The sequence below is a fragment of the Chionomys nivalis genome, chromosome 10 (assembly GCF_950005125.1).
Source record: "Chionomys nivalis chromosome 10, mChiNiv1.1, whole genome shotgun sequence".
NCBI lineage: Eukaryota > Metazoa > Chordata > Mammalia > Rodentia > Cricetidae > Chionomys > Chionomys nivalis.
Genome location: NC_080095.1, coordinates 4,449,210 through 4,474,485, shown reverse-complemented (window position 1 = coordinate 4,474,485; position 25,276 = coordinate 4,449,210). Strand labels below are relative to the sequence as shown.

At 43.4% G+C, this 25,276-nt stretch overlaps 1 protein-coding gene across 2 annotated transcripts in view; it reads right to left on the bottom strand.

Annotated features, from left to right (window-relative positions):
- Dnah11 (dynein axonemal heavy chain 11) overlaps positions 1-19,300 on the bottom strand; it is a 312,765-nt gene extending 293,465 nt beyond the window's left edge. For both annotated transcript variants that reach the window (XM_057782825.1, XM_057782826.1), the window contains exons 1-7: positions 18,955-19,300; positions 16,388-16,531; positions 13,737-13,933; positions 12,264-12,453; positions 10,794-10,893; positions 7,354-7,565; positions 130-363 (exon numbers count right to left, since the gene is read on the bottom strand). In XM_057782825.1, the coding sequence (XP_057638808.1) occupies positions 130-363; positions 7,354-7,565; positions 10,794-10,893; positions 12,264-12,453; positions 13,737-13,933; positions 16,388-16,531; positions 18,955-19,251 (1,374 nt within the window). In that variant the 5' untranslated portion in view covers positions 19,252-19,300. The remainder of the gene's footprint in view (positions 1-129; positions 364-7,353; positions 7,566-10,793; positions 10,894-12,263; positions 12,454-13,736; positions 13,934-16,387; positions 16,532-18,954) is intronic.
- Between the last annotated feature and the right edge of the window lie 5,976 nt (positions 19,301-25,276).

Below are 25,276 nucleotides of genomic sequence, written 5' to 3'. Positions count from 1 at the left end.
AAAGGAAAGAAATAAAAAAAACAAGCCCCAAACCTAAACCTTTCATAGCCTCCCTTCTTCTCTTCCCCATCCCATGGGTCACATGACAAAGTCTCTTAACCTCACCCATGTGCCTAGATAAATGAATACCTCTATTCTTGTCAACCGGTCAAGAAACTGGTTAAATCTGCCAAACACCAGGTGAGACTGGAAATCCCAGGGTCTCCACTCCACATTTCCAGTGAAGTAGTTTGCCAGTCCTTTTCTAGACTTGAAAAAATAGTTTTGGAAAGTCCTTAAGATATTGATGGCGACCTGCACCTTTTCCAGTGCGTCTTCGATTTCTCCCTTCAAAAGATCTTCAGGTGACAGGTATGTTCTTGCCTAGGATTTAATTAAAAGGAACCATGATCAAAAATATATTTCTTTTTTATTGTAACCATCTGAGTTAAGCATTTTAAGTGACAATTTCTAGAACTGAACCAACAATGCTGTTGAAACAAGCACAAACTCTAGAAATATAGATGCTTGGCCTTGGGTGACATATTTCATGCGAGAATGGTGTGAGGAGAGCCTGCTGCTTCCAGACAGACATGTACTAAGTCTCACCTGCATGGCCATAAGGGCTTTGGACAGTTTTTCTACCAACAAATATTCTGGACAGTCAGATTTTCACATTAGAATAATACACGAGCCAGCAGAACCGTCCATCAGAACACAGGTTTTAAGAGGGGGACCACTCTACTGGCGTCGTGGGGTCACTGGCAAAGGTAAAAACATCTAGTTATATGATGTCTGTCTCTGGAAGTCCTTTCCCATTAGCACCTTTTTTGCTGGGAAGAATAGGCAGCACCATAGGACACATGACCAAATGAGCTATACCACATGAACTTGAACTTGGTTTTAAAATGCAGGTGGGAGAGAGACAAGAGAAATAGTTCAAACTAGTTACTCTTCAGAGGTTAAAGAGGAGATGAACCCAGAGGAACAGAAATAAAGTTGGAGACAGCACAAATTTTCCATGATACAATTTAGATCAAAAGAAATTGTGTCCACCAAAGCAGCTGTACAGAAAACACTAGAATGAATACCTGGCACTGAAGAAAGAATAAGCATGGCCAAGGGGCTTCAAGAGAAAAACAAATGACATCATGAAAACTGGTATACAAACACAAATACAATAAATTGGCTTCAATCAACACATGCTTCTCTATAACAACTTCAGATCTCCATGGTGCCAACTCCCCAACCAAAGGCAAGCTAGCAGGATTCACCTTCTTGTCTACAAGAAACCCACTCCACCATCGAGAACGATGCTGCATTAGAGTGAACGGATTTAAGAAAAGATTCCAGGAAAGTTGAAGGGGACCATTGAGGGGCCGGAAAGAGTTTAAAGGAGGGGTAGAGCATAGAGTTGTGAAAGAGAAAAGGGGGTTATGGGGGGAGTAGAGGATTACACAGGGAGAGGGGTAGGAGGGAAAACAGAGGTGAGTAAGAGGAGAGATAAAAACATTAAGAATTTTTAAGTCATATAAAAATTACTTTTTATTTTATTTTTTTTTTTTTGGTTTTTCGAGACAGGGTTTCTCTGTGGTTTTGGAGCCTGTCCTGGAACTAGCTCTGTAGACCAGGCTGGTCTCGAACTCACAGAGATCCGCCTGCCTCTGCCTCCCAAGTGCTGGGATTAAAGGCGTGCGCCACCACCGCCCGGCAAAAAATTACTTTTTATAAGCTTTCTAAAATACATTGTTTTTAAAAATAGTTCAATTGTAACTACCCTGCATGGAGGAATAACGGTGCTCCTAGAAACCATAGACTAGAGAAGAGAAAGCCCAGTCCGAGGTGTGGGATGTCTCCCTGGAGGTGGCTAGTCGAGGGTGTCCTCCAAAATCCTCAGAACAATAAAGCTATGCCATTGCACTTGCTTGCCCACCAGACCCTGATAGTAAGACACTATTGCTGAAGACATTTTGGTCTCCTGGACTTGGAACAATCAAGCTGGTAATGAACTGGAAGCCTCCTCCTCAATGGCCGACTTTCATATTAGCACAAGGTAGTAGGCAGGCTGCTGGGAAAGAAAGGTACCAACAGCCACACAGAGCTCCAACCTTGGGAACTACATTGAAGATGTTCACGATAAGAAATGCCCATTGGTGCCAGAGTGGCACAGCGCCTTGGGGGAACCAATGGCTATCTGACCACACTTACGCCTATGAAGCTGGAGGGAGCTCATGCCTGGTACCGTAAACTTCACCTCTTGACCTGTGGCTACAGATGTCATAGACCTTACAGAAGAAACTCTTAACCTTCTGATAAACTGGTACATAGTGTCAAACAGCTTGCTAAACACTTATCCTCACATTAATGCGGTAGTCACCCCTTATCAGAAGCTTCTATATATAGTGGACAGAACTTAGTACAAAAAACCGCGAAAAAAATGGAAGTGCAGGGGCTAAGTGACGATGGTGTGCTCATCTCATAAACTCTTAGGGAGTGGCAATTAGGAGGTGTGGCTTGTTGAAGTAAGGAAGGTCATCACTGTGGGAGTAAGCTTTGATGTTTCCTACTCTCAGGATACTGCCCAGTGTCACAGTTCACTTCCAGTTGCCTTCTGATCAAGATGAAGCCAGTACCACGTCTGCCTGCATGACGCCATGCTCCCCACCATGATGATAATGGACTAAACCTCTGGAACTGTGAGCCAGTCACCCCAGTTAAATGTTTTCGTTTATAAGAGTCATCGTGATCATGGTGTCTCTTCACAGCAACAGAAACCATAAGTAAGACCACACACACACGCACACACACACACACGCGCACACACACACATGCACACACACCACAACATCACATCACATTCCTCCCCACAAGACTCATGGAGCATTGTTAGAGAAGGGACAGAAAGATTCTAAAACTCAGAGTTTGTGGAGGACCTCTGAAAAACAGCGTCTCCTGGACATGACGGGCAGCTGAACTCAGGAACTCTCTCAACAACTTTGGATGCTATACAACACCGATAAAAGACCAATTTAGTCACTATCCCAGCATAGACGGGGAGGTTCACAAGGCTCCATCCTTCGTTAAGAAACTGCAGGCAGGGGATGGCTACTGGGAAGAGAAAGTAAGCTTTCATGGGGTTGGGGCTACTGGTAGGTTGCCCATAGAGCAGTGGACAGTCCTACATACATGTGCATGCAGACAACACTGATGCACTCAGCAGAGTTTGTACATATATGCATGGCATGAAGGTGTCAGGTGGATGTGAGATGTGGAGAGAGGAGCCTCGAGGAGTTGAGAGAAGAGAGTGAGGAGTTTTGAAAACAAAGTGTATTCATGTATAGAGTAATAAAAAAGTATCATTTTGTGACTCTTAGAAAGTTGCCCCACACTTCAAAGGGGAATGGAATGAGAACCACCACAGTGTTCCACACAATACATGGGTTTCTCTCATGAAGATGTATGGCTTCCCCATCCCCATCAACATAGAAGCTCCACATGCAACATAGGCTTCATGCCATTTGCAAAGCAATACAGAAACCATTTTTGTGTTTATCTTTAAACCCTACTGATTGCAATTCCACAAGTTCTAGCTGCTATTTCCTATCACACTCTTATTTCCCACTCAGATGAGATATACAGTTAATGGCCCCATGAAGTCTGCTAACACTTCACAGGTAACTATGAAGATTCATTTTGTGGTGTGAGTTTCAAGACAGTTGTTTTTTGCTGTGGTATATGGTGCACTTCATCCATCTTCTACAAGCATTCTGTAATATTTTGGAAGCTGAGGAGTTATGGTGATAATTCAGTTGCCTTCCTGCTACAGCAGCCTCCTCGCCCATACATATGAAGCGACTAGTCATCCCCACATTCATTCCTATGCCTCAACTGGCTCTCACAGAGCTCAGCCCATCACAGCTGTCTACACATGCATCACCTCCTGAGACAAGTCACTGGTCCTTGACATCTCAGACAACAACACTCAGTCTGTTTCCTAGCACTGAGCAGCAAAGGATGTCAGGGAGACACACGCTCAGGATCAAGCGAGGAGGTGCTCATTACTCTGGTGTCATTGGTCAGCTCTCTCATCTAAAAATCATTAGAAGCCATTTAAACTACAACACAGTCAGTTTTGCACATCTTCAGGTTCTTTATTCAGAACCATGGATCACATGCATTTTAAAACACCACATGAGCATACGGGGGCTCTTTGTTATCTCCCTTGTGGAGCAATACACTAGGGCAGGCATTCCCATCTCATTTTCATCGCACTAGGGGCACTGCAAGCCCAGCGGTGTGGAGATGACTGAACGCGTATGGGATGCCAAGCAGAGAGTTCATGCAAATGCTACATCTTTATATTAGTAGGTCCTATCATGTTAGTATCCATACTCTTTGGTTATGTTTTTAATTGAAAAGCACAATATAGAGCCAGTGCAATGGCTCAGCAGGTAAAGGCACTGCCACTAAGCCTGATGACCCCAGCTCAGCCCATAGACCCACATGGTGGAAGGAGAGAGCCAGCTCCTATAACTTATTTTCTGACTTTCACATGGACATAGAGGCATGGCCATCAACACACACATATATACACACACACAAATATAAATAAATAAAATGGAATCTTTAAAAAAGTATTCAGTCTGGGCATGGTAGTAGATGCCTTTAATCCCAGCACTCAGGAAACAGAGGTGGGTGGATTTCTATGAGTTCCAGGCAAAAGGGGTACACAGTAAGACGCTATGCTGCTTCTTCTTCTTCTTCTTCTTCTTCTTCTTCTTCTTCTTCTTCTTCTTCTTCTTCTTCTTCTTCTTCTTCTTCTTCTTCTTCTTCTTCTTCTTCTTCTTCTTTTTAAGTCCTGGCAGGGTATTTTATAACTCAAGAAGCAGAAACAGGAGGATCATGAGCTCAAGGCTATCCCAAGCTACTTAAAGTGTTCCATACCTGCTTGTACGTAGCTGGAGTCTACATGAAAAACAAAAGAAAAAGGAAAAAAAGAGAAAGAAACAGAGAGAAAGAGAGAGAGAGAGAGAACGAAAGAAAGAAAAGAAAGCTCCTGGAAGTGGGGCTTACTCAGTAAAACAATGGTCTCAGAAGCATGAAGACCTATGTTTGACCCCCAACACCCCCAGAGAAGCTGGGTGTGGTCTGGCACGTGTATAACCATAGTGCAGGATAGTCAGAGAAATGGATCCCCAGAGTTCCTGAATATTCCACCTAGCAAAGAGTGGCTACCAGGATCAGTGAGGGTCCTGCCTCCAAGAATAATGTCATGAGTGATTCAGGAAGACTCCAGATATCACATGTGCATGCACACACACACACATGTATGTGCCCATGCACATGCAAACATGCACACCACCACGTGCACACACACACACACACACACACACCCCTTTTCTATTTTAAAAGATCCTAACAGTAAAACAAAGGGGAAAGAAGGGGGAGTTTGATCTTTAGAGGATCCAGTACCAGAGTTGGCTCACAGGTGATTTTAGATTCCTAACATGTTAGGGCAAGCTTACTACAAAGTTAATATGCTACTTGGAGAATCGTGGAAATCAGGTCATTGCACCCTTTGGACAGAAACCAGAACCAAGGAATAAGAGATGCTGAAACATTTGCTCAGAAGCCTGGCAGCTCTGGCTGCTGGCACAGACTGGGAACCAAGATAATAGCTTGCCTAGCTTCAAGGTAACCAGGACTATCTCATAAGCCATAGATGCCAGAGCTTTATAGTAAAATGGTTTTGGTAATTTTCAAACTGAGAAAAGGGTCCTTCCAAAGAGGTCAGGGAGGAGTGCTAGCTACATGGACAACAGCTGGTTCTGGCTCACGTGGAGATGCTGGTGGCAGGCAGCAAGTACCTGCTTACCGCCAGAGCAAGAAAGGACAGGAACAGACTAACACCAGAGGAGATGCTGTTGCTAAAACATAGCAAGACACTGACTCATTGCTCTCTGTCCACCACCAGTAGCCACAGCCTGTCTGTCCATAACTGGTAAGAGAACAAGGATTAGCCTCTTGTTGCCTTTCTGTTAAATCCCAGGCACCATGCTAGCCCTTCTGATTCTCATGATGCCATTAACTGGAGGAACCGAGGCTCAGAGAAGTATTCAGCTTCCTTTAAGTGGGTGGGCTACAGTCCAGTTTATGTGAGCCCGAAGTCCTCCTGTATATTGCTGCATCTCTAAGCAGGTGGGTGGGGAGAGGGACAGAGAGGGGACACTCTAGAACAGGTTGCATACCAGGTATTTATATTACAATTCATAACAGCAGCAAAATTACAGTTATAAAGTAGCAACAGAATAATTTCATGGTTGGAGGTCACCAAATGAGGAGCTGATAAAAGGTGCAGTGTCAGGAAAGCAGAGATCAGCTGCTCTAGGAGGTCTAAAGTTCACACACAGTGGAGTCCGATGTCATCCCTAACCCTGAAGACTCTCTACTGACTCAGAGGTTTCAGCAGGTAACTAAGGTTTAACGGCATTGGAAGAGTGGGTACAGCTGGGTGTTTATCAGCACTTCCCTGGAGTAGAGCAGGGTCAAGAGTTTAAGGCCACACTCATCTGCACAGCAAGTTCAAGGTCAGCCTGGACTATATGATACTGTTTTTTCTCTCTTTGTTTTCCAGACCTAACAAGATTGTGGCTTTACAAGGAGAAGCTGGCTACTACAAAACAAAGAGTTTCCTTGCCAGACTTGACCCTGGCCTCCCCATGGTTGCCAAGTATGCATGTTTTACTGTGTTGCCTGTCACCTTGGGTTATTTAGGTATGGCAGTCCCAGACACATGATGTCCAAGACTCTCTCAGCTCTTACTGGGTATTGTTCTCGGGCATTTGTGGGGACAGGGATGAAAGTTCACACACAAAGATGCCAGGTGGTGGGGCTGGGGAGGGATGGTCATTTTCAAAGAGACAGTTTCCAAGCTGAGCAAGGAAAAAACAAACAAGCAACTTTAAAAACAGTGGATCATAATTCTTTCCATATAATCCCATTCAAGGATAACTGAAAATTTCTTACTTTCTCAAATCAGCCAACACTCCTACAGAAACTGAGAGAAACTACAAAGTCCAAAGCATGACCACAGACTGGAATCTACCTTAAATTTGTTTTATCTCTTTGCCTCTTAAATTTGTTTAAATAAACAAAACCCAGAAACAGTTTGTTCTTTGACTCTGACCTATTTCAAGAACGGCCTGAATCCATAAAACACGAAAACTCACCTGGCTGTCACAAGCCTAGTCTGAAAGTGGGAGGAAAATAGGGTTCCCCTTGTCGGCTGGACTTGCCCATTATTGGGTTTATTCATTACAATTGGACTAATGAAGGCAATTATTCTTATTGTCCTTAACTGTTACTGCTTCATACCTGGTCAATGAAGAGGTTACAGAACTCTTGCAGTAAAACTATAACTCGAGCAGGGGTGTTATAAAACTTGGAATGACTCCAGATAAGGCAGATGGTGTGGAACAACGGGGCAATTAGGATTTGTGTCTGTGAGAATTCCGCCTCCTGGAGACCTTGGATGTGCCTCCTCAGAGGTCTTAGGTGAAGTTCCACATCACGAGCTTCGAGAAGAGCTGAAAAGAGGAAGTACCATTCATATCACATAGTATCCTATTTTTAAAAAAATTAAAAACTCCTTTCAAGTCCATAGACAGTTATAAAAACTGTCGGCCTTCCCCTTTTGTTATCTACCCTACAGCCTACAAGTGAGCAGTTTGAGGGCTAGAGACTGTCCTTCTGTAACTCAGCCTCCTTGCGGGGCACTGATCTAGTTACTCAGAGACCATAAGTAATAGTGTCTAAAGACCCACAGGGAAGGGAACCTCCAAGTCTAAAGAGAGCGATACAACCCTGCGAAACCTCATGGGGACAAAGCATCTGGTGTGGTTGTTACCTCACAGCTGGGAAGCCAAGCTTCTCTAGAATGCTCAGGACAGGCAGAATGCACCACTTCCTTTCAGTTTCTGTGAGTAATTGGTACAACAAATAGGGAACCTTCTACTATGCTGTTTACTAATATTTGGTTAAAGTTATTATGCATGGTGATAGAAGCAGTTTGGAATCGGGTTTAAGGTGTGATAATAAAGTACTGTGACTGATTTAAATGTCACTAAACTCACACTATATGAAGACTAATTTTATAGGAACTTGGCTGCAGGAGCTCCTTCAGCCAATAGCCTTTAAGATACCAGCCCACTTGAGTGTGGTCTCTTATACTATAACTGGCAAGGTAAAGTGTGTTCTCCCTCGCTTCCAGCTGCCGGATTCAGTTCCTGTTTCCCGTTCGTGCAGAGGACTGTGATCTAGGACCAAATCTATACCTAAATAAATAACCCTTTATTATATGCAACTCTGAGTTAGTGTGGGATTATTTTGTAACTTCCATTTTCATCTGGTGCCCAATGTGGGACATGAACCCATGACGCTGAGATTAAGAGTCTCGTGCTCTACCGACTGAGCTAGCCAGGCTGAAGGTGGATGTTCCAATGGTACAGAAGAACTTTGGATTACTTTCCAGGCAGCAAGATGTCTCTGTCAATTCTAGAGTTTTGGAAGTTGCTTACAATGAACTTATTGTTTACTTAGGTAATATTATATCCTTCTGGAGTCTTTGATAGAGTTGAAAAATAGATAGCTATAGTTTTTCTTAGTTACGATAAAAGATAAAGTAGATATGAATATTGTAAGTGTAATTCTTGTTTGATACCTGTTTTGTTGTATGTAATTTTACTATGTTAAAGTTAAAACCTTCCTTTTTATTTAGACAGAAAAGGGGAGGTGATGTGGGATTGCCCTCTGCATGCTGTGAATATGTTTTATTGCCATTCATTAGTAAAGAAGCTGCTTTTGGCCAATGGCTTAACAAAATATAGCCAGGCTGGAAAAGATAGAGAGGGAGAGACAGTAGGCAAAGTCAGGAAGAAGCCATGGAGGCACCAGAGGAGAAAGACACAAGCTGCCAGGCTGCCAATCAGAACCTTGCTGGTAAGCCACAGCAATGTGGCGATACACAGACTAATAGATAGAAATGGGTTAATTTAAGATGTAAGAGCTAGCCAATAAGAAGATAGAGCTAATAGGCCAAGCAGCGATTTAATTAGTACCGTTTCTGTGGGATTATTTTGTGGTGTGGGCATTTGGGAACAAACAAGCAGCCTCCAACTACAGGAACTTTTATTGGAATAAAAACCATGTTAAGCACCTAAGAGTAAGGTGCTTTGATCATTTTGATCCTAACACTGTCTCTCACCCAAGGTGGATTTTTGGTTGTGTCTAAAGGAGAAGAACAAGCTAAGCTTTATGACTCGGTGCTGTTCCCAAGGATTCATGTCAAAGACAAGATAAACACTGACACCCGCTGCTGGACTCGGGAGGAGAGAGAAGGCTGTGAACCGTTTCCTTCTGGAAACGCCCACGCCCAAATGTGCTGCGGTTGGTGTATATCTACCATGTTAACTTAGAAATTAAATAACCACAGTTAAGTGCCCTTCACCTGTGCTAAGCAAGCCTGCTCATTTCAGTCTGAGCTATGTCTTCAACATGAGTCTTCTACCTCTCGGTCATACGGGTTTGAGCCGCCGAAAAGTTTTTTTCTCTAAATCTCCAGGTTGTGTGCTCTCGATGTTCTGAAGATCCCTAGGACTCGTTCCTATAGCTATGTTCACATGAAATGTTTATCTTATATTAACGGAAGAAAAATGTCATTTGCTTCTATTTATTGAGGGTAAACCTGCAACCTGCTTAGTGGTTGCTGCTGTTGAGTCTGAGAGCTCCGTCCAGGCTTCTCAGAGGAGAGCCGGCCTCCAGGAGAAGGTAACAGTGGGTGCAGTGAAGGGTGCAACTGACAGACTGATAGCTGGATGACCTGTCAGAACAAAGACTGAGAAGCGCTGCCCTGTGTCCCACAGCAAGTCCGCAATGGGGGTATGGAAAGTACAGTTTGACTATTGAGAAATAAGCAACTTGCATAAGCCGAGAGCTGGGAATCCAGATCTAACGAGACACTAATCACCCTCCCCATCTTTTCAAATACAATTCCTGGAAGCAAATGTAAAAATAGACATTTCAAAGTGAATTTTAGTTACTTCCAAATGGCACACAGGAGAATAAAAGTGTTCTAATGTTGGAAACAAGCAAAATGCAAAAACAGTTATTTTCTTGGCTTTAATTGTAAGATGTATCCTTTAGTGCCATATATACCTATAGTTGCTTAAACACTGACAAAAAATAAACAAGTCAGGAGACTGGAGGACTGTCATCTTTGGAAGAGACTAAAGGGGAGCACTGAGGACAAGCAGGAGGAAAGAATTTTAGCTAGACACCTTCTTACAATTGTCTCTGTGCTATGGATATAAATTTTTACCAAAACATTGATGGTGACTGGGTACTTGTCAGCCAAGAAATCAGAAATCAACCCATGGAAGGTTCTGAATGGTGAATACTTAGACTACGCACACATAGCCCATGTCCTGTCTAGAAACCTCTACCAAGGGCTTTCATGGACACCAGCTAAGGAGGGAAGGTCTTGCCTCTCCTATACACCTTCCAGCTAAACCTTCTCCCTAAGGTTAAGTACATAGTAGATGAACTAAAAAGGGTTTGAGACCACTGGAAAGTTAATAGAGAGACGGAGACAAAACTGCCTTTGGAAGAACCAAGAGCTGTGCTCACTCCATGGCCACACGCTGAGTGGCAGGCAGACTTCAAGGCTGAGTAGGCAAATGGGGGGTGGGTAGGAGTGAGAACAATGGGCAGACAGCTATACTGATGTCTGGGCCAGGGATGAGGATCTCGGGTCTTACCATTTTCCACAGTGGTGAAGATACCATTCAGAGCAGGAAAATAGCTGCTTTGTCTTGTTGTCAGTATCTTAACCATCTTGAGGACAATAGGAGCCTGAAGCTAAAGTGATGAAAATATTTGAATAAATATACAAACCAGATTATTAAATAAATTGACTCTCTAATTAAACATGTACATTACATACCACTCAGACAATATGCACAGTATTTTTACTACATCTATTTTTTATTTTGGGTGTGTAAATAGGCATGTGTAGAGGTCGGAGTCAACCTGATGATGTCGCCTCTCTCGTGGGCACTGGCATCAAACTTGGAACACCAGGCTTGGCACCAAGTACCTTTAACTGCTAAGCCATCTTACTGGTGATAGGAACAGGATTTGAGAATCAGGGGCATATTGGTTTCAAGATGAAACTAAGTTTAAATAAATTTTTTCAAAAGATTGTATTTTATTTTGCATTTAGTTTTTCCAAAAAGTGGGTTTACATATTATACATATAAATTGTTTCCCCAATCAAGAGAAACAAGATTGAAAAGCATAGTTTTTACAATATTATAGTCAGTCAGCACCCAGCAAAGAGATCACAGTTAGTGTTTCCACAGCCAAGCAAACTCTTACTCCTCCGCAAAGCAAATGAAGCATAATAATTGGCTTGCTAGTTGTGTGTCTACTTGACACAGTCTAGAGCAGCGCTTCCCAACCTTCCTAATGCTGTGACCTAATACAGCTCCCCTGCTGTGGTGACCCTCAACCATAGAGTTATTTTCAATACCACTTCATAACTCTCATTTCGCTACTGTTATGAACCACAATGGAAATATCTGAGGTCGTACAGCTGATCTGTGACCCCTGTCATGACCCACAGGCTGAGGACCACTGATCTCAAGTCACTTGGGACGAGGCCTCCATAAGATCTGCCTGTAGGAAGGTCTGTAATGCCTTTTCTAAATTAGTGATTGATGGGGGAGAGCCTAGCTCACTGTAGGTGGGCCATCGCTGGGTTGGTGGTCCTGAGACTGTGCAATCTGTGGAGAACAAGCCAGTCAGGAGCAGCCTTTCTTAGCCTCTGCATCAGCTTCTGCCTGCAGGTCTCTGCCTTGAGTGTCTGCCATGACATCCCTGGATGGAGTACAAACTCTAAGATAAAATAAATCCTTTTCTTCTGCAAGCTGTTGTTAGTTATGGTCTTATGACGATTCAAATCCAAACTAAGATAGCAATTAAACCTTGGTGCTTTTGTCTCCAGTGCTCTCAGATGCTGCCAAAACATCCTTATAAAGGCAACCAGTTACCATCCTCATTAACTTGAAAAACGCATTTCCTGTAGACAGCACTGTGGAGTAAGAAAAGTGTGTTCTCCTCAATCTTACAAAGGCTGATAGACTTTTAAAATGACCAAGCAATGCTGCCCATCCCAGAGCTGACTCTGCTCATTTGATGTAGAAGCAATCCCAGCAGGGTCTACTCACTTGATGGTATATGCATTTCAAGTTATCAAGCCTCACAGCCCAGAAGTCCAGTTCTGTCTCAGGGGTCGGGTGGAGGCCACTCAGCAGAGGCTGTGCTGAATCCTTTTCTATAATTTCTTGGATCTGATGTGACCATTTAATGACTACAGATTCAATGGCATGGAGTATTTTCCTCTCATCTGATTGTGGCCTATAAAATATATATGATTAATAAAAGCATCCAACATTGACTTTATTCAAATAAAGACAGGATATGGTACTAATAGTTTTTAATGCATCTATAATCTAGTTTTCTTAATATAAATCCTTCAAAATCCATTATTGTCGTGCTCCTGGTTTGAGTCTGATATCATTGTATTATTCTTCGTATAGTACATCTCCAAAGCTAAGAACAGGATCAGGTTCAGAGAAAAAGCGCCAATGGATGCTCGACCGCAAATGCGACATCATTATCTCTCCTCTTCCAAAGTTCAGGGACCACAACGGGGGAGAAGGCAGAGAGCTGCAAGAGCCAGAGGCTGGGGGAGGGGGCGGGGACCAGTGCACGCGAGAGCACACAGCAGCTGTGGATGACTGTGCAGGTGTGCACAGGCCAAATTAGATAACGTTCCTGCATAAGGCAGTTTTCAAGGGTGTGGCTCCTGGGTAGGTGGACAGTGTTCCCATGGGTGGCCCTAACCACATGAGCATATATTGGTAGCATATCTGGACTCAGTGGATAACTTAAAAAAAAAAAAAAAAAAAAAAAAAAAAGAATCCAGAACCAGAAGTCGGTAAAGGACAGGAAGATAAAGAAGTTAGTGGGAAGAATAGAGGGGGGTGTGATAAAAATATGTTGTGTGAAATTCTCAAGGAATAAAATTACTGTATTTAAAAACTGATAAATGGGTCAGAGAGATTCCTTAGTGGTTGAGAAGGCCTGCTGCTCCACCAGAGGACCTGAGTTTGGGTCCTGGCACCCACGTCAGATGGTTCTTAACCACCTGTAACTTCAGGCACCATACCCAAACATAGGTATACACAATTCCACAATATACCTAATCAAAAATAAAATAGTAACTAGTAATAAAATTGATAAAGAATTACCACATTCTTAAACATCATTTTCCCAGAGGATTATGGATATCGCTAGTTTTCCTTAGAAAGTGCCTCGGGTGCAGAGCTGGCCCAGGTGCACAGGTCCCAGGCGTGGTGGCTGATGCCTGTAATCCCAACATGTAGATGTGGATGACGGGGGAACTGAAGTTAAAGCCTACGCTTGGCTACATACTGAGTTTGAGGTAAGCTGGACTACACAAGACTCCATTTCAAAAACAAACAAACAAAATACATTACAGGATATAAAATACATTTTTAAGTGACATGTTTTAAAGTAACTCTATTTTGCTAATAGTTTAAGAAGTGTGATATTCTGTGGGGATGCAAGCCATTCATTTTAATACATTGCGTAGAGTTGAATACACTGTTACTTACCTGGTCACTGAGTAATGGTGGTCCAGGTCAATATTTTCTGCAATAGTAGGAATTGGTAGAAGAGTTCTTTTTGACATTTTGCCCCTAAAAACATGCATCTTATTTTTCATGACTTCTATGTGATACTCCATATCTCGTGAAATAAAACATGACCAGGATTTGTGATTGTTCTTATTAGAAAGAATGGGGACTAATATCTAGAGAAAGAGCAACATTTCAAAAGCAGTTAATTAGTGAATACTTTCAAAGACTTTTTTGTTGTACAAATTCTCCTGTCAACAAAACCACTCAACTCCACAAAAAATCTTAATACAAACACTACAGGAAGTGGACCAAGTCAGTGTCCCTTTGACTCTGGTTCACTGAGCTGTTGCCTTATTTAGGGTTCCTGGGTCACTACTGCTGTGATGAAACAGCACGACCAAAGTAACGTGGGGAGGAAAGGGTTTGTTTGGCTCACACTTCCTCATCACTGTTCATCATCTTAGGAAGATAAAGCAGGAATTCAAACAGGGTAGGAATCTGGAGGCAGGAGCTGATGCAGAGGTACTGCTTACTGGATTGCTCATCATGGCATGCTCAGCCTGCTTTCCTACAGAATGCAGGACCACCAGTCCAGGGATGGCATGGCCCACAGTAGGCTGTGCCCTTCTTCATCAAAAACCAGTTAAGAAAATGTTCCACAGCCTGATGGGTCTTACGGAGGCATTTTCTTAATTGGAGGTTCCTTCCTTTCAGATAACCCTAGCTTATGTCAGCTTGGCATACAACTAGCCAGCACACTCTCCCAAATACTTGTCTACTAATATGAAGGTAACTATAAAGTCAGAAGGAAAAGGTTGAGGAAGATCAGAAGTTCAACTTTAGCTTGAAATGTCAACTACACAGTCAGTAGACAAGGCAGGCATGTGGCTCTCTCTTTGGCTGTAGAGAGCTGAGGATTCCTTCTGCAAGCTACTGCATGTGTGCACGTAACCTTGCCAACCCTTGGGGTGTTTGCCCTCCAGATCTATACCTTCTGGCTCTTCACAGTCTTGTCAGAAAGGGAATGAAAATTACAGCACAATTATGATTTGCTTGCTTTTTTTCCCTGCCAAATGCTCATCATCTCAGACTCTTCCCAACATTGAACTCAATCTGTGTTTAGATTAAAAACTAAACAAAAACACAAAAGGCATAAAAGCAAAGGGAAGATATTTGAGAAGTAGGAAGCAGGGAGGGAAAGTATGGAGGGTGAGTATGATCAGAATGTATTATATGCATATACTATTGGGACATTTTTTAATGTCTCAATAAAACCCCGTAAACTATAATTAATGTATTTTAATAAAAACTAACCTCAAAACTCGGGATGGGACAACGGTCTTGTACCCTGTAAAAAGTTTGTCACTTGTGTTGATTTAACAACACACTGATTGACTGGTAGCCAGGCAGGAAGTAAAGGCAGGGTCACCAGAATAAGAGAATTCTGGGAAGAGGAAAGGCTCAGTCTGCAGTTGTCACCCAGACTTGCTTGCAGAGGAAGCAAGATGAAAATGCTTCACTGATAAACGGTACCAAGCCATGTGGCTAACACAGACAAAAATTATGGGTTAATTTTAGATGTAGGAGTTAGTTAATAAGAAGCCTGAGCTAATAGGCCAACTAGTTTATAATTAAAGCAGGCCTCTGTGTGTTTCTTTGGGACTTAATGGCTGTGGGACCAGACAGGATAGAAACCTTTGTCAACAGGGACGGCTTATGCCTTCTGTGGATATATACATTTACATTCAAAGCATAGTGTAAAAACTATGGTGGTCTTGGTGTGAGACCAATTCAGAGAAATATTAGGAGAGTTTCAAGATTATCTATTGCCTTTTGCCTAGCACAGCTCATAGAGTTAAACCTCACCAAGACCCACCTGGTGCTGCCAGCCCTCATCTAAAGGCATAAAATTTAAATCATAGGTTGTTTCCAACTCTGCTGAGTCTTACAGAAGACCTTGTGCAATGAAAATTCCTTGAGTACCTGCTTCAGGCCACAAACCGCTCCAAGTAGTAAGCACAGAAAACCTTCCCTACAATAACCAGGGGTGGGGGATCAGGCATAGCACTAGAGCCAGAGGCAGAGACTTGGGCAGCCAGAAGATTCCAGTAGGACAAGTGTCACACCTCCCAATGCTGAAGACCAAGACTTTAATGCCAACAGACTCAACCTACAGTGCAGCGCGAAGGGAATGCGTGAGCAATTACTAACTTCATTACTGCTTTCCATTCTCTGACGTAAATGAAATTCCATTTAGTTAATACACTCTAACAGGGATTTGAAAAAAAAAAAAAGAAACGGATGATATCAGTTTTTAAAAATGTAAGCTCATCTCTTCTGTAAATGCAACACCTTAAACCTCTAGCCAACTGGTGGAGCCTAGTCAGCTCAAGTTGGCAAGAAATGTTTCCAGCATTTGAAAAGGGGTCAGGGCAGAGTGAAAGGGAGGAATGGGCTGACAAGTCAAGCCTATTCATGTACAGATGGGGTTGAAAATCAAGCTAACAGGATCACTCTGCACCCAAGGCCAAAGAAAGCTAAGGCTTCTACATGCTCTGCTTTTGACGTAGCAGAGATGGCTCAACTAATAGCAAGTGTTTGGAGGTAAAGAGAAGACAGACCAGTACCTCATCGAGGAAGGTAGTTACATGTGTGAGCAGTGACCAAGGTAGCTCTCCAAATAAAACCGTTTGGGAGAAATCATTTTCTTCCACACTTTCGGTCATCTTCTTGGCAAGATAAACCAGGTTGTGTTTCACATCTCTTGGGATCTGGAACAAAAGCCAATAATTAGTTCAAGTTCACTACAGTCTCTTTGATAGCAAGCAGGATTGGCTGCACCCCACTACAGTCTCTTTGATAGCAATCAGGATTGGTTGTACCCCATTACAGTCTCTTTGATAGCAAGCAGCATTGGTTGTACCCCACTACAGTCTCTTTTATAGCAAGCAGCATTGGCTGTACCCCACTTGCAGTCATTGCCAACAGACAATCTTGCCCATGTTTACAAACAAGGTTAGTCTGTTGCTCTTCCATGTCCTGGAAAAAGGAATTTTCTTCTTTTTAAAAATACCTCCTTCAGAGACACATCCATTCCAGCAGATCAGCATACACTGCAAGAACCTCATAAACAAAACCAAACATGAGAACATTTCAAACTTTAGTGGATTGGCAGGGGGAAGGGGAAGGGGTTATAATGTTATCTTGTTTGGAAATAAGCCAACTGAGAAAACAGCAAAACACAAGTGGGTAATTTTTATTTCTGTCATCAAGGCAAAGAATGGAAATGTTTATTCAAGATAGTTTAACACTGCTTTAAGTGGGGAGTGACTTTGGGAAACTATTCAACTGTGCTATGAGCTTAATGAGGGTTTTTATATTTGTACGACAAACTTTTTTACAAAGTTATAATTAGGAGGATACCAGAAAAAAGATATGCAAAACTTATAAAGTCATAATGCAATCCTGTTACATACTATACTTTTCAAACCTATCCTAATGGAAACATCTGAAATGATGTTACCACTTACAACAGGAACTCCAGATGTAGCGCTGCTGACAGATAACCCACTGGGGAAGGGCTTCCAATTCAGAAAGGAAGAAAGGAAACGGGAAAGAAAGATGATGCCCGTTAACACCATGCCTGTGCAGACTACAGGCTGTTCCCTCCCTGCCTTTCCTTTGTATGTTATTGCATCATGCAACCGAAATCAGTTTTAAAGAAAACCACATCAGAGAATTATTCAATCGGACACAGTTTTAAGAATTGTATTTATTTGTAACTTTTCAGAGCACACTTCTTGTACAAACCATATGGGGTTACTTTACTTGGAAAGCAAGAATTTACAGTTGGAGAGGGCAGAGATGGCTCAGTTGCTAAGATGTTCCTTTCCCTGCACTCACATGGTAATAGTTGACTGTCGTTTGTAACTCCAGTTCCCTGCTCACTCTGGGAAACCCTACCCCTTTTCTGACATCCACGGGGCTCAGGCACACACATGGTGCATAAACATACATGCAGGCAAAGAACTCAAACACAGAAAAATAAAATAAATATCTTTTTTTTAAAGGAATTTACATGCTAATTACCAAGATAATGCTCCTTGAAATTACTAATAATTTAATTTATGCAACAAAGATGTTTATTTTGTGTTTTAAACGACAGCAGCCAGTCTTGTTTGGCCGTTGTTATTGTTGACTTCTTGGTTTATGTTTTTGTTTTGAGGATTTATTTATTTGTTTGTTGTGACAGAGTCTCATGGTGTAACCCTGGATGTTCTGGAACTTGCTATGTAGAGCAGGCTGGCCTCCCACAAACTCACAGATGATGTGGGAGTGATTTCTTTCTAATCTGTTGCTTTCATTGGTTAATTAATAAAGAAAACTGCCTAGGCCCATTTGATAGGCCAACCCTTAGGTGGGTGGAGTAGACAGAACAGAATGCTGGGAGAAAGAAGCCGAGTGAGGAGTCGCCATGATTCTCCCACTCCAGACAGACGCAGGTTAAGATCTTTCCTGGTAAGCCAGCTCGTTGTGCTACACAGAATATTAGAAATGGGCTAGATCAATATGTAAGAGCTAGCCAAGAGGCTGGAACTAATGGGTCAGGCAGTGTTTAAAAGAATACAGTTTCCGTGTAATTATTTCGGGGCATAAGCTAGCCATGTGGGCGGTCGGGTGCTGGGGACGCAGCTCCGCCGCTCTTATTACAACACACAGAGATGCTACTGCCTCTGTTTCCCCAGTGCCAAGCTTAACAGTATGCGCCAAAGCGCGGCCTGCCTGTTGGTTTATTTTAGCTTTAGAACTCGATTCTTTCTTTCTGGGACAAAACGAAGTTAGCAGACACAGGGACAAAATACTCAAGCTATAAGGACTTTGCCAGACACTTTGTTGTCTTCGTTTAAAAGGCTACGACTCTGGAGTTCCCACCCACACAGAAGTTATTTGATCTAAAAGCACCCCAAGCTCTGTACACAGGCATCATAGGCTATGTTAGGTGTTTTGTTTTGTCTTGCTTTGTTTATAACATCATTTTATATAACCAATTCTACTGGCAGGCATCCCTTCCAGAAAACTAACCTATAGCCTCTTACTTGGATCAGATGTGGTGCATATGAGCACCTGGATTTCTGAGGAGTCCAGGAGGCTAGAGGTTAACTTTAAACCTTGAAGCAGGCGCCCCTCTCCTTACCTCCGGGGAAGCCAAGAGCCGCCCAGCGTCTGCTACACAGAACAGCAGGCTGGCAGGACCAGCGCTCTCCAGAAAGTCTCCGAGAGCCTGCCGGTGGTCCTCGCTCTCCAGGAACTGGCTCCACGTCTCCTCCTGGAACGCCAGCGCCTGGCGCAAACGGCCGCCTAGGAAGCGCACCCGAGGGTCCAAGGCGAAGCGCTGCGCTCTCAGTGCAGCCGCAGCCTCCTCGTCTTCTTCTTCGTCCTCCTGCTCCAAGGGGCTAAGACGCAGCACAGTCCCTTCCTCCTGGGCTGCCATCTCCTACCTGCGAGGGAAGTTTTGGCCAGGATTTTTAGAGTGGTGCACCACGGAGGCGACCCCAGTCCTCTGCGATTCCCCCGAGCTGGCACCTGTAGCAGTGCGCGCAGTGTTAGACTCGCAGAAGTGGTGGCCAGGACTGTGGCGCGTCCCGTCGCCCGGGAGATGGCGGCCCCGCCCCAGCCCAGGAGTGGGGGCGGAGCGAGAGTCCCGGACCGCCCTGCAAGTCCCAGGCGGGAGCCGGGAAATCAAGCCAGGAAACCCAGGACTGGTTAGCTGCTCTCGACTTAGCAGTACTGTCTTGAGCAGATATTTCTGCTAAATTCACTACCCTGGTTAGTTCGTCTAACCCTTAGAAAGAGGGGCTAAGGGTTCAATGTTTAACAATGGGCAAAGTATGCCCAAAGCAGTTAGGTAGAGGAAAGTGCTGCAACCCGGCTTCGTTGCCAGCTTTGAGTTCCCTTGCGGACATTGTACCAGTAATAAAACAACTCTCCATTTAAGTGTCCTAATTGTCAGATTTTAAGGCTTAGACATCACAAGTCCCGAGGCCCATCTTCAGACTCCGAAAGAGCCTGCAAAGCGCTCTTTGTAAAGGCCAAAATGCCCCTAAGCCTGCTAACATTAGTCAGCGCAGGGTGAGGGGAGGAATTTTGTAGCTCAGAAATGGAACACTGGCCAAGCATGCCAGAGCCTGACTTCCATCCCCAGCGCCACAGGCTTACTCTGTCATTCACTTAAAACGCATACAGTAGACTTAAAATTTTTGTTTTGTTTTGGGGATGTTCCAGCTGTGGGAGACTAACAGAGAGTTCATGTTCTCTAGGCTTTATATTCCAGGTGTGCATACTCCTGTCAATCCCGGTTCCAGAGAGACCAGAATTCCGAAAATAACAGTTCAAGTAAATTGAGGAGATGACTTACTGGGCCAGAGTGCTAGCCCTGCAAACCTGACTACCCAAACTGTATCCCTAGAGCTCACAGAAACCCAGTTTAGTGCTGTGTAGCTGTAACCCCACACTTCTCAAATGAGACAGAAGGCAGAAACAGGAGAAAACCTGGAACCTCACAGGCTAGCGAGCCTGCAGTACACAGACCAGCAGCTGAAACAAGAGAGCCCTGCTTCATTCAGCAAGGTGGGAGCTCAGATTAACTCCCTGAGTGGTCTCCTGACCTGTAGTGCTTGCTATACACACCAGACACACATGATCACTTAATAAATTTATTAAAACAAAAAAAATTAAATTATAAGTTAATAAACTACTCTCAATTATGGCAGGAAATTTTTTTAATACAAATACTAATATGAAAGTAAGATTTTCAAGTACTTAAAATCTAACAAAATAGTGAAGGAATATGTAGCAAAGAAAGACGCAGTAGTGAGGAGCCGAAAGGGTGACGCTGCCCTGGAGGAGTCTGTGGGTTGAATGCAGTATTCACTAAAGGCAAGGCAGCTTTAACTTGTCACTGTGGTTTTCTGTTTGTTGTTTTGTTTTGTTTTTTACAGCAGAGTAGTTTGTTTTCAGAAAGCATTTATATCCATAATTAACAAATATCTACAATAAAAATCTGACATCCTAGAGTCCGAGCTCTGGGTGCTGAGTGCAGTAGTATGCCAGCACACGAAGCTCTGGGCCTCACAACGCTGGTTTAAGCTAGACTCAGGCTGCCTGGATGGAGACTCTTCTGACTGAGTTTGCCTTCCGTTTCTATCCCTAGCAACCATGTACCTGCTGGGTGACTCAGTTTCCTCACCCGAAACAGGAAAACTAATGAACTTATCAATAAACACTTCCTCACTAGCCTTCCCTTGAGAAGAGTTCACTTTAATATTAATTGAAAGCTTTTTGGTCATGGAACTGGCTTCGGTTATTGTATATGAGCAGATGTTATATTTTTGGTCGAGAGTCTAGCCTTCCTGGGATGTGAGCAGATGTAACACAGGCTGTAGATGGCCTTGTGTGGTGAAGGTTGTCCTCTTGTGCTTCTGGCGTTGTCATGGGGAGAACATGCTCAGCTAGCCTGATGGTCCACGGACAATCTCTTCTCCCCTTCCCACTCCTCTCAGCTTCTGGTCCCAGTAAGTTTCCCCCTGACTTTCATATTTTTCTAACTGTGCCCCACTGCCCTTAATTAGTGCTGTTTGCATTGGCATGGTAAGGACAATTTAGCACAGTCCTTGAAAAACCACGACACGCCCTAGCCCTCTCGCAACCATTAGCCATCTATAGGTCCTCAGTTAGGGATGGAGCACCATGCGTGCCTCTTATATCCATGGTACACTGCTGATAGGTCTTGTGCAGGTACCCACTGCTGCTCTGAATGTGTGGGCACAGCAGCCATGCCAAGTCCAGAAGACAGCATGTTATAGCTCCTCTTCCCTTCCAACCCCTTCCAACACAACACACTTCTTTTTTTATATATTTTTTTATTTTTATTTATTTATTTTTTTATTGAAAAAAAAATTTTCTGCCTCCTCCCCACCTCCCATTTCCCTCCCCCTCCTCCCACCCCTCCCCCCCCCCACTCCTCTTCTCCTCCCTCTCCAGCCCCAAGAGCAGTCAGGGTTCCCTGCCCTGTGGAAAGACCAAGGTCCTCCCCACTCCATCCAGGTCTAGGAAGGTGAACATCCAAACTGTCTAGGCTCCCACAAAGCCAGAACATGAAGTAGGATCAAAACCCCGTGCCATTGTTCTTGGCCTCTCGTCAGCTCTCATTGTCCACCATGTTCAGAGAGTCCGGTTTTATCCCATGCTTTTTCAGTCACAGTCCAGCTGGCCTTGGTGAAATGCAAATCAAAACAACTTTGAGATATCATCTTACACCTGTCAGAATGGCTAAAATCAAAAACACCAAGGATAGCCTTTGCTGGAGAGGTTGTGGAGAAAGGGGTACGCTCATCCATTGCTGGTGGGAATGCAAACTTGTGCAACCACTTTGGAAAGCAGTGTGGCGGTTTCTCAGGAAATTTGGGATCAATCTACCCCTGGACCCAGCAATACCACTCTTGGGAGTATACCCAAGAGATGCCCTATCATATGACAAAAGCATTTGTTCAACTATGTTCATAGCAGCATTATTTGTAATAGGCAGAACCTGGAAGCAACCTAGATGTCCTTCAATGGAAGAATGGTTGAAGAAAGTGTGGAATATATATACATTAGAGTACTATTCTGCGGTAAAAAACAATGACTTCTCGAATTTTGCATGCAAATGGATGGAAATAGAAAATACTATCCTGAGTGAGGTAACCCAGACCCAAAAAGAAGATCATGGGATGTACTCACTCATAATTGGTTTCTAGCCATGGATAGGGGCCACTGAGTCTATAATTTGTGATCCTAAAGAAGCTAAATAAGAGGGTGAGCCCAAGGAAAAACATATAGTTATCCTCCTGGCTATGGGAAGTAGACAAGATTGTCGGGCAAAAAATTGGAATCTTGGGGGTGGGGTGGGATGGGGGTAAGGGGAGATGGGGAGAGAAAAGTGTGAAGGAGAGGATGGGGGGAACTTGGGGAAACGGGATGATTGGAGATAAAGGAAGGTTGGATAGGTGAGCAGGGAAGCACATATCTTAGTTAAGGGAGCCACCTAAGGGTTGGCAAGAGACTTGAACCTGGAGTGGCTACCTGGTGCCAGGGCAATGTCCCCAGTTATTTCCTTGGGAAGCTGAGGATAGGGAACCTGAAATGACCCTATCCTATAGCCATATTGATGAATATCTTGCATATCACCATAGAACCTTCATCTAGCGATGGATGGAGATAGAGACAGAGGCCCACACTAGAGCACCGGACTGAGCTCCCAAGGTCCTAACGAGGAGCAGAAGGAGGGAGAACATGAGCAAGGAAGGCAGGACCACGAGGGGTGCACCCACCCACTGAGACAGTGGGTCTGATCTATTTTTATTTATCTTTTTAAATTTATTTGTTTATTTCTTTATTAAAGATTTCTGCCTCCTCCCCACCACCGCCTCCCATTTCCCTCCCCCTCCCCCATCCAAGTCCCCCTCTTTCATCAGCCCTGAGAGCAATCAGGGTTCCCTGCACCCACCTCCATCCAGGTCTAGTAAGGTGAGCGTCCAAACTGCCTAGGCTCTCACAAAGCCAGTATGTGCAGTAGGATCAAAACCCAGTGCCATTGTTCTTGACTTCTCAGCAGTCCTCATTGTCCACTATGTTCAGCGAATCCAGTTTTATCCCATGCTTTTTCAGACCCAGGCCAGCTGGCCTTGGTGAGTTCCCGATAGAATATCCCCCATTGTCTCAGTGTGTGGGTGCACCCCTCGCAGTCCTGAGTTCCTTGCTTGTGCTCTCTCTCCTTCTGTTCCTGATTTGGACCTTGAGATTTCAGTACGGTGCTCCAATGTGGGTCTCTGTCTCTGTCTCCTTTCTTCGCCTGATGAAGGTTAATATTCAGGAGGATGCCTATATGTTTTTCTTTGGGTTCACCTTCTTATTTAGCTTCTCTATGATCACGAATTATAGGCTCAATGTCCTTTATTTATGGTTAGAAACCAAATATGAATGAGTACATCCCATGTTCCTCTTTTTGGGTCTGGATTACCTCACTCAGGATAGTGTTTTCTATTTCCATCCATTTGCATGGAAAATTCAAGAAGTCGTTCTTTTTTACTGCTGAGCAGTACTCTAATATGTATATATTCCATACATTCTTCATCCATTCTTCCATTGAAGGGCATCTAGGTTGTTTCCAGGTTCTGGCTATTACAAACAATGCTACTATGAACATAGTTGAGCATATACTTTTGTTGTATGATAGAGCATCTTTTGGGTATACTCCCAAGAGTGGTATTGCTGGGTCCAGGGGTAGGTTGATCCCGAATTCCTGAGAAACCGCCACACTGCTTTCCAAAGTGGTTGCACAAGTTTGCATTTCCACCAGCAATGGATGAGTGTGCCCCTTCCTCTACAACCTCTCTAGCAAAGGCCATCATTGGTGTTTTTTATTTTAGCCATTCTGACAGGTGTAAGTTGGTATCTTAAAGTTGTCTTGATTTGCATTTCCCTGATCGCTAAAGAAGTTGAGCATGACCTTAAATGTCTTTTGGCCATTTGAACTTCTTCTGTTGAGAATTCTCTGTTCAGCTCAGTGCCCCATTTTATAATTGGGTTGATTAGTCTTTTACGGTCTAGTTTCTTGAGTTCTTTATATATTTTGGAGATCAGACCTTTGTTAGTTGTGGGATTGGTGAAGATCTTCTCCCAGTCAGTGGGTTGCCTTTTTGTCTTAGTGACAGTGTCCTTTGCTTTACAGAAGCTTCTCAGTCTCAGGAGGTCCCATTTATTCAACGAGGCCTTTAATATCTGTGCTGCTGGGGTTATACGTAGGAAGTGGTCTCCTGTGCCCATATGTTGTAGAGTACTTCCCACTTTCTCTTCTATCAGGTTCAGTGTGTTCAGATTGATATTGAGATCTTTAATCCATTTGGACTTGAGTTTTGTGCATGGTGATAGATATGGGTCTATTTTCATTCTTCTACAGGTTGACATCCAGTTTTGCCAGCACAATTTGTTGAAGATGCTCTCTTTTTTCCATTGTATACTTTTAGCTCCTTTATTGAAAATCAGGTGTTCATAGGTTTGTGGGTTAATGTCCGGGTCTTCTATTCAATTCCATTGATCGACTTATCTGTTTTTATGCCAATATCAAGCTGTTTTCAATACTGTAGCTCTGTAATAGAGTTTGAAGTCAGGGATGGTAATGCCTCCAGATGATCCTTTATTGTATAAGATTGTTTTGGCTATCATGGTTTTTTTTTTGTTTTTCCATATAAAGTTGATTATTTTCTTCTCCAGATCTGTGAAGAATTTTGATGGGATTTTGTTGGGGATTGCATTGAATCTATAGATTGCTTTTGGTAGAATTGCATTTTTACTATGTTGATCCTCCCAATCCAAGAGCAAGAAAGATCCTTCCATTTTCTGGTGTCCTCTTCAATTTCTTTCTTCAAAGACTTAAAGTTCTTGTCAAATAGATCTTTCACTTCCTTGGTCAGAGTTAC